Below are 13482 nucleotides of genomic sequence, written 5' to 3'. Positions count from 1 at the left end.
CAGCACTCGCAGTGTCCAGCATTTCCATTCCTCGTCTGAAGCCCTTTTCTCGGGTGGGGGGGCAGGTACTCTCAGGGTACCTTCTTAACCATTCATTGGTGTTCCTCGTTATCTCCCCCTTCGTCCCTCAAAAAAGGAATCTCTTCCACGATTAGCCACAATTATTCTCCTGCGTCTAGGTTGGCCGACTAACTATATGCTTTTTATTGACGCTGACCACAGTACCACCATCTCCTTCATTATTATATACACAGATCTGACCTTGTCCCCTCTCAACCCAATTCTCTCTGTAATTCCTAACGTTTAAAATCTCATTTTCACCTGCACTTGGTTTGCCGCCTTCCGTAATTCAAACCGCCGGATGCAGTGCTGTAAAAATAACCTGACGATGTCACGCGGGATCAGCCGTAACCATAGAAATGGCCGGAGTCCGCTGCTCTTGAGCGGCAGCCGTCACCAGGGGGCTGAACGCGAGCACGAGCGGCGGGAGGGAACCGTCACCAGGGGCTGAACGCGAGCACGAGCGGCGGGAGGGAACCGTCACCAGGGGCTGAACGCGAGCACGAGCGCCGGGAGGGAGCCGTCATTGAGGGCTGAGCGCGAGCACGAGCGGCGGGAGGGAACCGTCACCAGGGGCTGAACGCGAGCACGAGCGCCGGGATGGAGCCGTCATTGAGGGCTGAGCGCGAGCACGAGCGGCGGGAGGGAACCGTCACCAGGGTCTGAACGCGAGCGGCAGCCGTGACCGGCGGCTAAGCACGAGCGATGGGCGGGAGCCACTGATACAAGAAGCGCTGCCGAGCTTTGCCGGCGCCATGAGGTCCGTCAGTTATGTGGAGAGAGTGGCGCTGGATTTCAGCGGAAACCTGTTTACACAGGCCATCTGTCTGGGAGACACCGACAACGACGGGGTAAATGGTTTGGGTACAGCCCCGTATCCTTATTTCCAGATATGACCTGGGAGACTGTTATACCCCAGTTAACAGGATTTAACTACAGGAATTGTACCAATGAGAGATCAGGACCCCCTCTATTAATCTGCCAGCGACAGGCCAGGACTGCTTCCATTAGCAGGAATTGTTCCAATGATGGGCATGGACCCCCCCCTCTGTTATAGCAGGAACTTCCAATGACACTCCTCTATTAACAGGAACTGTGCCAGCGACAGGTCGGGACCGCCTCTATTAACAGGAATTGTACCAATGACAAGCTTGCATTCTTAGTAGGAACTGCAGCAGTGCCTTTACAAGAACTGTGCCAGTGACTGGAGCAGATTCATAATATTTACAGCAACTGTGGCATTTATAGGCGGGGACTTAATTGCAGGAATTCTACTAGAAACAGACTGGGAGTCTGATTTTTAGGAAGTGTGCTAGTGACAACCTGGCCCTTTTCTATTGACAGGAACAGCACCTGTGATAGGCATGGACTCTGTTTACAGGGGTATCCCAGTGACTGCCTGGGAACTCTTCTACTGACAGCAACTGAGGCAGTGACAAGCAAAGCAGTGAAAGCTCAGTCACTATCTGCTCATTTTTTGGTAACACTCTTTGTGACATGCCGTGATCCCTCAATTTTCAGGAACTGTTACTAGGGACAACCAAGGCATCTTTTTAGAGAAAATATAAAAATGCCTTCCCATTGTTCTCTCTTTTTACACCAACTGTGCCAGTGACAAGCTGGGGTTTTCTCTGCCTTGATAGGAACTATGCCATGGACAGGCCATGGACCATGTTTGTATTTAACGGAATTGTTTCAGTGAGAGGCTGCAGCCCTTTTATATTCCAGTGATCTATACCAGTGACAGGTTGGGACTGTCATTACCTGGGAGAAATATACCAGTTATAGGCCAGGATCTGCTCTATTTATGAAAACGGTACCATTGATGGGGCTACACCAGTGACAAACTTTGACTTTCTATTTAGAGGAACTGTACCAGGGCCAGGCTGGGACCACTTCTGTTAATGAAAACTATACCTTTGACAAGCTGGGGTTCTCTATGTTGACAGGAACTGTAGCAGTAACAGACAGGGTCCACCTCATTATTAGTGAAAATGTACCAGTGAGAGGGTGTGACCTATTCCATTTACAGAAACTACCAATGACGAATTGAGACCTTTTTTTTGGAATAGCACCAGTGACAGCCCAGTATCCATCTTTTTACAGGAACTGTACCGGTGATGGATGGAAATCCTTCTATTTACTGAAACCTGCCTCAGTGACAGGCTAACACCCTTTTTATTTAATAGAACTGTACAATGACTGACTGAGCCCCTTCTATTTACAGGAACTTTTCAAATTGAGAGCCACAACTGATCAAGAAGCATAACTTTAAAATAGTCTCTCAATGGGCCATCAAGCAAAGCATCATACATCCAGTTCTAATTTAGACTGATAGCATTTTGGCCTTTGCTATGAAGTCCTCTGAAAACAGATTTTGAACCCAAAGCAAAATCTTTGATGGATGGAATCCATTGCTAATAAATCTTCCATTGATTGCTTTAATTTTCCTTCTGCTTCTGTTACAGTTGAATGAGCTTGTGGTTGGGGATACCAGTGGGAAACTGTATGTGTATAAGAGCGATGACTGCAAGCCATGGATTACCCGATCTTGCATAGGAATGGTATGTATTAAAGCTTTGTGTTCATTGCTGGGTTTTTTCTTTTGTTACAAAATCAGGCTGATTCATTTTCATCTTTCCTTCCCTTTGTACCTCATTCAAGTCCCAAAAGAATAGGAGATTTGAAAGTCTGAAATAAGAAAGATACCTGCTCCAATTATTTTCTTCACAGTTTTCCTCTGTGCTAGGAATGGTAGAATATGGGTTATTGCCTATAAATAGCAAAGAGTCAGGGATCAAACCTCAGTCCTGCTCTTGTGGGGAGGCATAGAGCAGAGGGCAGTAATTTGCTACAGAGAGCCTGTCTTCACTGTCCTGCTATGGTAAATTACAGCTAAATTGAAGCATTTGCAGAGAGAAGCCAAAGGTGATCAGAAATGGCCATTTACTGGAGCAGAATGGGTGCCTACTTTATTCTTTTTACTGTTTTTATTAAAGATGGTTCATTTTTGAGCTGTTAACCCCGAGCCTTATGATTTTATTCCTTTCATATTTGTACTGTTTATATAGTTTTTATTCCTAGTCTTTGGTCACCATTTTTCAACGGAAGAAATGCCAGCTTTCTTCTTCCTTCCTTGTCACAGGCCCACTCTTTCAAGTAAAGGCTCTGTTTGCTTATGGATGTAAAAGGCCCCATTATCAAATTTGAAATTTTGATGGCAGGGAATGTTCCTTGACTCTTGACCAACATTCCTGTCACCAAAAGGAGGTCATTCACTTTAACATGCAGTTTGTGAGATCTTGCTGTGTATAAATTGATTGCCTTGTCACTTAGTTTGGAGTACAGTTACTGTTATGTAACTCATTAGATGGGAAGTAATTTAGGACATTCTGAGAAAGTTCTGTGACTATATAAATGTGAGCTTTTTCTCCCTCTTTCCTCTTGGTTTTCTCTCTTACCAAATTGAAATATAAGGATTTAGAATGTAATCCTTGTTATTTTGAAGTGTTTCGAATACAAATAGAGCTCTCATAGAAGAATTCTCTCTTTAACTGAAATACGAAAGTGAACATTAATAAGCAGTTTCAGATGTGTAATGTTTTAATGTGCAGAACATTTCCTATGTTTAAATTCTAGGTTTTGAGGACCCACTTAATATTTTGGCCCCAGGGTTACTAAATTAATTTTTTTGCCAATATGGTCAATAGACATGTTCTGCTGAAAGAGCAATGTGATTTGAATCCTCAAACTTTTTCAAATGGTAAATATTAAAATTATAACTCTGAATAAGTTCCTTTACACTTGGCGCTTATACTTCTACATCTTTGGTGCTTATCACAATTCCCTTCTCTTTCAAAGAGAAGAATTATGTTTTTTAAAAGATTTTCTTCATAATACCTGTGTTTTATCCTCTCTTAATGTCACTGGTCAGTTTTTCACATGTTACATATATGAGAATAAATTGGTGGATTTAGGGCTGTCACTAGAGACATCCTAATTGAGAAACTGGATTCAAATAAAATTTCCCATTGTTTGTAATGGCGAAATAATTTGGGCACGCTAACTATATAGTGCCAAATTAATATTGCTGGATAAAAGTATAAGTGTCGCTTCATCTGCTCCGCTTTCTTTTTTAGGTAACTTGCGTTGGTGTAGGAGATATCTGCAACAAAGGGAAGGTATGATATCACATGTTGAAGTCCTAAATTAATTGCTAATAGTTTCTTTGAGAAAGTTGTAATTTTCAGATCTACAGTGGATTTTAGAGATGAAGATAGCTGGGAAAATGATTTTTGTAGCAACAAAATGGAGTACATCATGAACTTTTTAAATAAAAACAGGAAATGATGGAAACATTCAGCAGGTCAGGCAGCATCTGTAGGTAGCGAAATAGTGAGTGTTTCAGATCAACTTTTTATTTGAACTTTTATTTCTATCTAAGGTGACTTTCAAAGCAAAAATTATCTAGCACTCTGTATATAAAAGTCTTGTGTATAGTGCACTCTGAAGAATATCACATTTCAAGGGCAGTGGTCAACACCTTAAGATGCTACACCTCAAAATGTATTCATAGGAAAAAAAATCAAGATTAATATAAATATCAAAATATAAAGAGACTAAGAAATATTGCAACAGACTCAAAATGAAGCAGTAATCACTCCCTACAAATGAGTAATTACAAGAAAGTTGAACAATCAGATTGCTTAATAGTTGTTTTTAATTGTTTAACAGCCATGTTGCGTTTAGCAAATTATACCCACTATTTGATAATTACATTTATAACAAATGCGTAAAATTTAAAATAACATTTTTGAAAGAATATTACATTTGATAGGTTAAAACGTCCTGCACTTTTCTTTGCACTGGAGAAGCCTCGGCTTGAGTTTTGTTCGGTCTCCAAACTAACTATCCACCTCTGTATTAACTTGTAATTGTTCCCCTCTTAAGTGCACCAGCATGATGTCCCACGGTATTTCTCTGTGAATGCGCAGTTTGTCAGTAGCTCTCATTGCTCCATTGCACATGCTTAAGTTGAAACCTGAGCTTTCCTTTCTGATGTGCTCTGAGTTTGAGTTCTGGTGCTGTCTCTGCCATCATACTAACTCCAGCTGCTGCTGTCCTTGGAGCATTTCTGCTGAAATTTAGTGCTAAATACAAACAAAGAAGCAATATTAGGTAATGCACTCAGAATTACAACCGAGCAATGATCAATAAATACGTGTAGCACAGGGGAATTAAGTTTGAATAACACAGTCAGAGCTGCATGTTCTGACTTCAGCTTCCTCCCAATCCAGGCCTTCCCTCGTGCAATTACAATAAGGTGAAACAGTCTAGTACCCACCTCCCCACCATACTCCCAGAAAGAGATGAGATAATTTCTACAACTGGTGCAAGTTTGGAAAGTATGAAAGGAACAGAAAAATGGTGCATGTATCAGGAAGTATTTTCGGAATGCCATGAACAGGAGTGGAACAGGCACTGTGAAATGTATCTGCTGACCTTTTAGTCAGGCCAGAAGATGAAAATTAACTAAATCTTTAGTTAAATATTACCATGCAGTTAAATGGAGCCCAGTGCAATTTGTCTGTGTTCTTTTGGAACACATCATACTGTGTGCATTCTTAATTCATCTTGGTTAGGCCTAAGGGCAATTCTATGGGTGATTGGCTGGGAAATTAGTCAAGGCAGCATAATATGACAGCTGTTTGCCATTGATGGGCAGAAGACTTCTTATTTTGGCTAAAGTTTTGCTTGCAGAAGTAAAACATTGACCAACTGCAGGAAACGTTGACTGAGCTGCATGCCTGAATAATGCTTCAGAGCATGAATATGAATAAAGTTTCCTCCTATCACTCAAGTCCTGTTATAGGAGGTGTTGTATAGGGTAGCTACCTACGCAGCAGAAACCCATTCTCCTATGAAAGCAAAGGGCGGTGATGAAGGTAGAGTGAATAGAGTATTCCAGGTCTGCAGCAGCTGGAAACATGAGACAGGAAGGATCTATGTTACTTGGAGGGTCCTGAAGTGAATGCACCTATTTTACATGCATGACTGTACTATTAAGGGGTACTTTGCATGGAATCCTGTAAGCAAAAGAGCAGCATAATTGAGGTGTTTAAGATTATGAAAGGATTGAACTGGGTAGATAGAAACAGATTGCTTCTAGTAGCTGACTGGTCAAGAATGAGTGGCCATAGAAATAAGATTAATCATAAGAAACCTAGAACTGAGGGCAGGCAAAACTTCTTCACTCAGAGTTATGTCATGACCATGGATCTTATCTGCAAATTACTTATGGACATATTGAACATTTTAAGTAAGACCTGTGTTTTTTTAAAAAAGGACATACAAGCAAAAGCTGGCTGAGACTGTAAGATAACCACTTGCTGGAAAATTCCTATGTGGATGACTTGACCAACTAGCTTGGAGAGAATGGAATGTCGCACCTAAAAGGTGTGACATGGCCTACTTCAGACAGAGACACTTCAAAGGAAAAGAAACAATGCAAACTGAACTGTAATCTCCTGTGATTGCAGAGATAATGGAAAATGATTACCATCTCAGCTGAAACCACCCCCTATTGAGGTATATCCCAGACTGTGAACATGAACTGAGTTGAAAAGAAAACAGACCTGGGTGAAAGGCATGTTTGTTTTTTCCCTTCCAGGAATACACAAGGAAAGGGGTTTAGAAAAACCAACTGCAACCCTAGTTCTGTGTACTAGCCTGGTGTTCTGTTCTGGCGTGTACGTGCTGTGAATGTCACAGCTGAAGAACACCAACTGGGCATCCCTGCGCTTGCAGGTAAAAAAAACTCCTCTGATTGCTGGAAACAAGTCACAAATCAGCAAAGCCACAGTCGAAAAGTAAAGAGGACAACTCCTTTCAACTAAGCTGCTCAAGCAAGAATCTCCAAAACCAGCTGCCAAAGTCAACACTACCAGAATCACCCCAATTTAACGGCTGCAACATTTCACTATCTACTCCTCACGGACAAGCCAAAGGACGGATTCATATATATTTTTAAACTTTTACTTTTGGACCCAATTTCTCATTTCTAATCTGTGTATTGCGTTTTTATTTTTTTTCTCATGTTAAGCAACTAACAAACTCACTCTTTGATTCAAGAAAGCCTGGTTAAATTGACCCCTTTTAAAACATAAATACATTTGGACTGGGAAAAGGTATCCATGAGGGAAGAGATCCTTTTCAAATTAACCTTGTTGTGACCAACCATGGGGATTGAATAAAGAAAGGGAGCCAGTTCATCCCCCCTCACCCAGGAGCATATCAATTTGGGGTACCTCATCCAGGATCATAACAAATTGTGGGAACCTCTCCCGGGGACCAGTTGTGAGGCTGTGGAGTTCGCTTTCAGGGTTACAATCAGGAGAGAAGGGGGCGGGGGTGAGGTTCTGCTTCAATCCTGGTTGTAGCAGAACCTACATCAACATTCAAGATTTTTGTTTTAATTAGTTCTTGGGATGGGGCCATAACTGGCTAGGGCACCATTTGTTGTCCATCCCTAATTGCTTTTGAGAAGGTGGTGGGGAGACATCTTTTTGAGCTGCTGCAGTTCTTGTGGTGTAGGTACACCCACAGTTCTGTTAAGGAAGGAGTTCCAGGATTTTGACCCAGCAATAAAGAAGTAATGGTGATATAGTTCCAAGTCAGGATGGTGTGTGACTTGGAGGGCAACTTCCAGATGGTGATGTTCCTACGCATTTGCTGCCCTTGTTCTTCTAGGTGGCTTTGGAAGGTGCTGTCAAAGAGCCTTGTTGAGTTGCTGCAGTGCATCTTGTAGATGGTAAACAGTGCTGCCATTGTGCATTGATAATGGAGAGAGTGAATGTTTAAGGCAGTGGATAGAGTGTCAATCAAGTGGCTACTTTGTCTAGGTTATTCTTAAGTTTCTTGAGTGTTATTGAAGTTGCACTCAGCCAGGTGGAGAGTACTCCATCACACTCCTGACTTCTGCCTTGTAGATGGTGGACAGAATTCCCAGCCTCTGAACTCTTTGGAGTCACAATATCTATGTGGCTGGTCCAGTTCATTTTCTGGACAATGATAATCCCCAGGATGTTGATAGTGGGGGATTCATCCATGGTAATGCCATTGATAGTTAAGGCGAGATAGTTAGATTCTCGTTGCCTGGCGTTTATGTGGCGCAAATGTTACTTGACACTTATCAGCCAAAGCTGGAATATTGTCCAGATCTTGCTGCGTGCAGCCACAAACTGCTTCAGTATCTGAGAAGTTGCGGATGATACTGTACACTTTGTAATCAGCAAGCATCCCCACTTTTGACCTTTATGTTGGAGGGAAGGTGTGTATTGTGTATCACTGGCCATTAATGTGATGAAGCAGCTGAAGATGGTTGGGCCTAGCACACTACCTGAGGAACTCCTGCAGCAATGTCCTGGAGCTGAGATTATTGTCCTCCAAAAACAACAACCATCTTCCTTTGTGCTAGGTGTCATGCCAGTACAGGAATGAAAACATTACAAATTTTTAAAAGCTGTATTCCTTTTAAAATGAACCCTGATGAACTGTTAAGATGGCTGCCAAGAGATGACCTTTTGCAATTTCAACAAACTAACAAGCTTCCAGAAAGTTCTGAATTGAACTATAATGGGCGAGAGTCTTCCCTTTGAATGGCCATGCTTAAACAGCACTCCTCTGGAATTTCACACCTACTATTGGCGAAGCTTACTCCAAAACACAGAGACAACAGACTCCTGGACTCTGACTCCAGGTTTGCGATGTAACAAAGAAAAGTTATTGAGACCAGTTATCCACAATTGAAGTGCGAAAGACTACCATTTACCTTCTATTGACCATTAATGGTTTTTGACCATGTGACTGAAACTAATTCTTTATGGCTGAAAGGCCACCTTTTGCCTTCTATCAATTAATCATGTGATAGAAACTGTTCTCTGATACTGAAAATCTTTTATTCCAAAACCCTGAAGAGATCTGGACAGTCTGCAGACCAACATCAACAATACCACAGCTACAGAGAGAGGCTGTGCCATCTTGTCTTTCAAGAATTGCGAGGCTTAAAAGCCTTTTAAATTCTCTCTAATTCTTGTAGAAGTGCACCACCTCTTTTAATTGTATCTTTTTTGGATGTGTGATGTTTGATTGAGGTAGTGTTAGACTTCCTAGAGTAAGTGTGTGAATAAACAATCCTCTTTGTTTAAATCCTCTTTGTTTAAATCCATGAAAGTCTGTTGCTGGTGACTTGTAAATTGATTGCACACTAAGAGTTGTTTTGGAACATACACATTAGCTTTTTCAAAAATAAACTACACTGATTACAGACAGAAGGGAAGGGGAATTAGGGGTTTCAGTTTATCTCTGCTACCCTACCTGTAACATATGTATGATTCCAACCAATGGAGAGTTTTCCCCCTGATTCCCATTGAATTTGTTACAGCTCCTTGATGCCACACCCAGTCAGATTCTGCCTCGATATCAAGGGCAATCACTTTCATCTCATCTCTGGCATTCAGCTCTTTACAGCCTTGTTACAAATATGGGCTAATGAGGTCTGGAGCTGGGTGCCCTTGGCCTAACCCACATACCATCGGTGAGCAGATTATTGCTGAGTAAGTGCTATTTGATAGCTCTGTCAATGACAACTACCATCAATTTGCTGATGATTGAGAGCAGACTGATAGGGTGGTATTTGTCCTGCTGTTTGTGGACAGGATATGCCTGGGTATTTTCTACATTGTCGAGCAATGCCAGTCTTGTAGCTGCACTGGAACAGCTTGGCTAAGGGAGCGGCTAGTTCTGGAGCACAAGTCTCTAGTACTACAGCCAAGATGCTGCTAGGGCCTATAACCTTTGCTATATCCAGTGCCTTCAGCCGTTTCATGATATCACTTGGAATGAATCAAATTATCTGAATACTATCATCTGTGATGATGGGGAGGAGCCAAAATGAATCATCCGCTTCTGGGTGAAGATGGTTGCAAATGCTTCAGCCTTATCTTTTGCTGGGTTCTGACATTATTGAGGATGGGAATATTATTTGGAGCCTCCTCTTCCAGTTAATTATCTGCTAACTTTCATAACTGAATGTGACAGGACTTCAGAACTTTGATCTGACCCATTGGCTGAGGGATTGCTTAGCTCTGTCTCTAGTATGCATAGTCCTGTGTTGTAGGCACTTAATTTTTAGGTATGACTGGTGTGCCTGTTGTACCCTCCGACGCTCCTCATTGAACCAAGGTTGGTCCCATAGCATTGTTAGTAATGGTGGAGTAAGGGTAGGTATTGAGGTCCTACGTTCATATTTTCAGGAGATAGGAAGTTAAAAAGCAGGATATCAAAGGTAGTAATCTCTTGCACAAAAACAAAAATTGCTGGAAAAACTCAGCATCTGTGGAGAGGAAGACAGAGTTAACGTTTTGGGTCTGTATGACTCTTCATTAGAACAATGTAGTAATCTCTTGATTGCTCCTAATGCCACTTGCAAGGAGAGGAGTAATAATAGGAAGATCGGGAGGGCCAATGTGTGGCTCAAGGCATGGTGCAGGAGGGGCAGTATTTAGTTGGATTGGATTTGTCCTGCTTTTTGTGGACAGGACATACCTGTCAGATAGGTGCCAGTGTTATTGTTGTACTGGGACTGAAGTTGTACTATTGTATGGCTAGGGGCGCAGCTAGCTTTGGAGCATATCTTCAGTACTACTGTCGGAATGTTGTCAGGGCCCATAGCCTTTGCAGTATCCAGTTCCTTCAGGTGGAGTGAATCGAATTGGCAGAAGACTGGCAACCCAAGGAGGAGGAGGCCGTGATTGATCACCCACTTGGAACTTCTGGCTGAAGATGCCTGCAAATGCTTCAACCTTGTCTTCTGCACTGATGTACTGGCTCCTCCATAATTGAGGATTGGAATATTTGTGGAGCCTCCTCTTCTGGTTAGTTGCTTAATTGTCCACAACAGCTCATGACTGGATATGCAGGACTGCAGAGCTTAGATTCACTGTGGGATTGCTTAGCTCTGTCTATCCCATGCTGCTTCTACTGTTTGGCATGTAAGCAGTCTTGTGTTGAAGCTTCACCAGGTTGACACATCATTTTTAGTATGCTTGCTGCTGCTCCTGGCATGCTCTCCTGCACTCTTCATTGAACCATGATTATCTATTGATGGTAATGGTAGAGCGAGGGATATGCCTGCCATGGAGCGGAGCTGGGAGTTAAAAGAGTGCGAGAAGGAGCGAGACAGAGAGGGGTCGGGTAAAAGAGCACGAGAAGGGGCGAGACTGAGATAAACACAGTAAATTGTAGTACACGTAGGAATTATTCTAAATTAAGATAATTAAAATAAATGAGTAAATACTGTAGTAAGCACTTTATATAAAGTGTAAGGTATGTCAGTGCAGCTCAGCCATGTGAAACGTGCATCTTGCAGGATGTGGGAAGTCGTGCAGGCACAAAGTGCCCTCGATGACTATATCTGCTGGAAGTGTCACCAGCTGCAGAAACTTGAACTCCGAGTTGCAGAGCTTGAGTGGTGGCTGTAGTCACTGGTGCATTCACAAAGCTGAGGATTGCGTGGATGGCACGTTTAGAGAGGTGGTCACACTGCAGCTAAGAAGTACACAGGCAGAGAGGGAATGGGTGACCGCCAGAGTATCTAACAGAAACAGGCAGATAGTGTAGGAATCCCCTGAGGCTATCTCACTCTCTAACTGCTTTTCCATTTTGGATATTGGTGAACGAGATGGTTCCTCAGAGGACTGTAGCAAGAGCCAAGTCTGTGGCACCATAAGCGGCTCATCTGCACAGGAAGGGAGGAGGAAGAGTGGAAGTGCCATAGTAGTAGGGGATTCCATAGTTTGGGGGAGCAGACAGGCATTTCTGTGGCCATAGAAGTGACTCAAGGATGATATGTTGTCTCCCTGGTGCCAGGGCCAGGGATGTCACAGAGTAGCTGTAGGACGTTCTTTTGGGGGCGGGTGAACAGCCAGAGGTTGTGGTCCACATTGGGACCAATGACATAGTTAGGAAAATGGAAGAGGTCCTGAAAACAGATTTTAGAGAGTTAAGAAGGGAATTAAAAAGCAGGACTACAAGAGCAGTAATCTTTGGGTTACACCCAGTGTCATGTGCTAGTGAACATAATAGGAAGATTGAGCAGTTCAGCATGTGGCTGGAGAAATGGAGTAGGAGGGAGGGCTTTAGATTTCTGACACATTGGGATTGGTTCTAGGGCAGGTGGGACCTGTAAAAGAGGGATGGGTTAGACCTTAACAGGGCTGGGACTAGTGTACTCGCGGGGAGGTTTACCAGTGCTGTTGGGGAGGGTTTAAACTAGATTGGCAGGGGAAGGGAACCTGGGGGGAAATTCAGAATGCAGAGGAGAAAAACTGGCAGTGGGAAGTAGTGAAGTATCAACTGATGATGATATATCAGAGAGTTGCATCAAGGTAGATAGAGTGCTTGGAGAGTTTGATAGAATCACAGTAGGCAACAGTAAGTTATTAGTTGGGGTCAGAATAAGCGGGAAAGATTGGTGAACTGCAGGCACAGGTTGACAAATGGAATTTGTCAATGTTATTGATATAACAGAGACTGGGCTCAAAGAAGGGGGCAGGACTGGAGGTTAAATATTCCTGGGTACAAGGTGTTTAGGTGATACAGAAAAGGAAGTAAAGGAGGGGGAGTGGCAATATTGGCTAAAGGTGGCATTACAGTACTGGAGAGAGAGGATGTTCCAGAGGGGCCAAGGACAGAATCTCTCTGGCTAGAGGTAAGGAATGGGAAAGGTGCAATAACATTGATTGGTGTAGTATATAGACCACCAATTAGTGGAAAGGATGCAGAGAAACAAATTTGCAAAGAAATTAGAGATGTGCAAGAGTTATAGAGTAATCATAATGGGGGCCTTCAATTATCCAAATATAGACAAGGATAGGAATAAGACAAGAGGGGCAAGAGTTCCTGGAATGTGTTCAAGATAATTTTCTACAGCAGTGTGTTTCCAGTCCAATAAGAGGACATGCACTTTTGGACCTGGTTCTGGGGAATGAGTTGGCCTAAGTGGATCAAATATCAAGTGGGAGAGCCTCTAGGGGATAGTGACCATTTTATCATAAGGTTTAGGTTAATCATGGAAAAGGGCAGAGAATAATCCAGAGCAGGGATAATTAATTGGGGGAAAGCCAACTTCGATGGGATGAGAATGCATCTGAGTTGAGTGAGTTGGAATCGAATGTTGGCAGAAAAGACAGTGACTGAACAATGGGCCACCTTCAAAGAAAAAGTATTTCAGGCAATGTCAAGGTATATTCCCTTGAAGGGGAAAGGTAGGACAAATAAATCCAGAGTGGCCTGGATGACAAGAGGTAAAGATGAAAAGGAAGAATTGTGTGTACGACAGATGCCAGGTAGAAAATACAATGG

At 42.7% G+C, this 13482-nt stretch overlaps 1 protein-coding gene across 1 annotated transcript in view; it reads left to right on the top strand.

Annotated features, from left to right (window-relative positions):
* The first annotated feature begins 399 nt into the window (after positions 1 to 399).
* Positions 400 to 13482, top strand: part of itfg2 (integrin alpha FG-GAP repeat containing 2) — a 115279-nt gene continuing 102196 nt past the window's right edge. Inside the window, exons 1-3 of the mRNA XM_078568205.1 lie at positions 400 to 911; positions 2529 to 2624; positions 4200 to 4241. Of these exons, the coding sequence (XP_078424331.1) occupies positions 816 to 911; positions 2529 to 2624; positions 4200 to 4241 (234 nt within the window). The 5' untranslated portion in view covers positions 400 to 815. The remainder of the gene's footprint in view (positions 912 to 2528; positions 2625 to 4199; positions 4242 to 13482) is intronic.

The sequence above is a fragment of the Cetorhinus maximus genome, chromosome 22, assembly GCF_964194155.1.
Source record: "Cetorhinus maximus chromosome 22, sCetMax3.hap1.1, whole genome shotgun sequence".
Classification (NCBI taxonomy): Eukaryota; Metazoa; Chordata; class Chondrichthyes; order Lamniformes; family Cetorhinidae; genus Cetorhinus; species Cetorhinus maximus.
The sequence above is the reverse complement of the archived record's forward strand: the minus strand, read 5'-3'. Positions and strand labels throughout refer to the sequence as shown.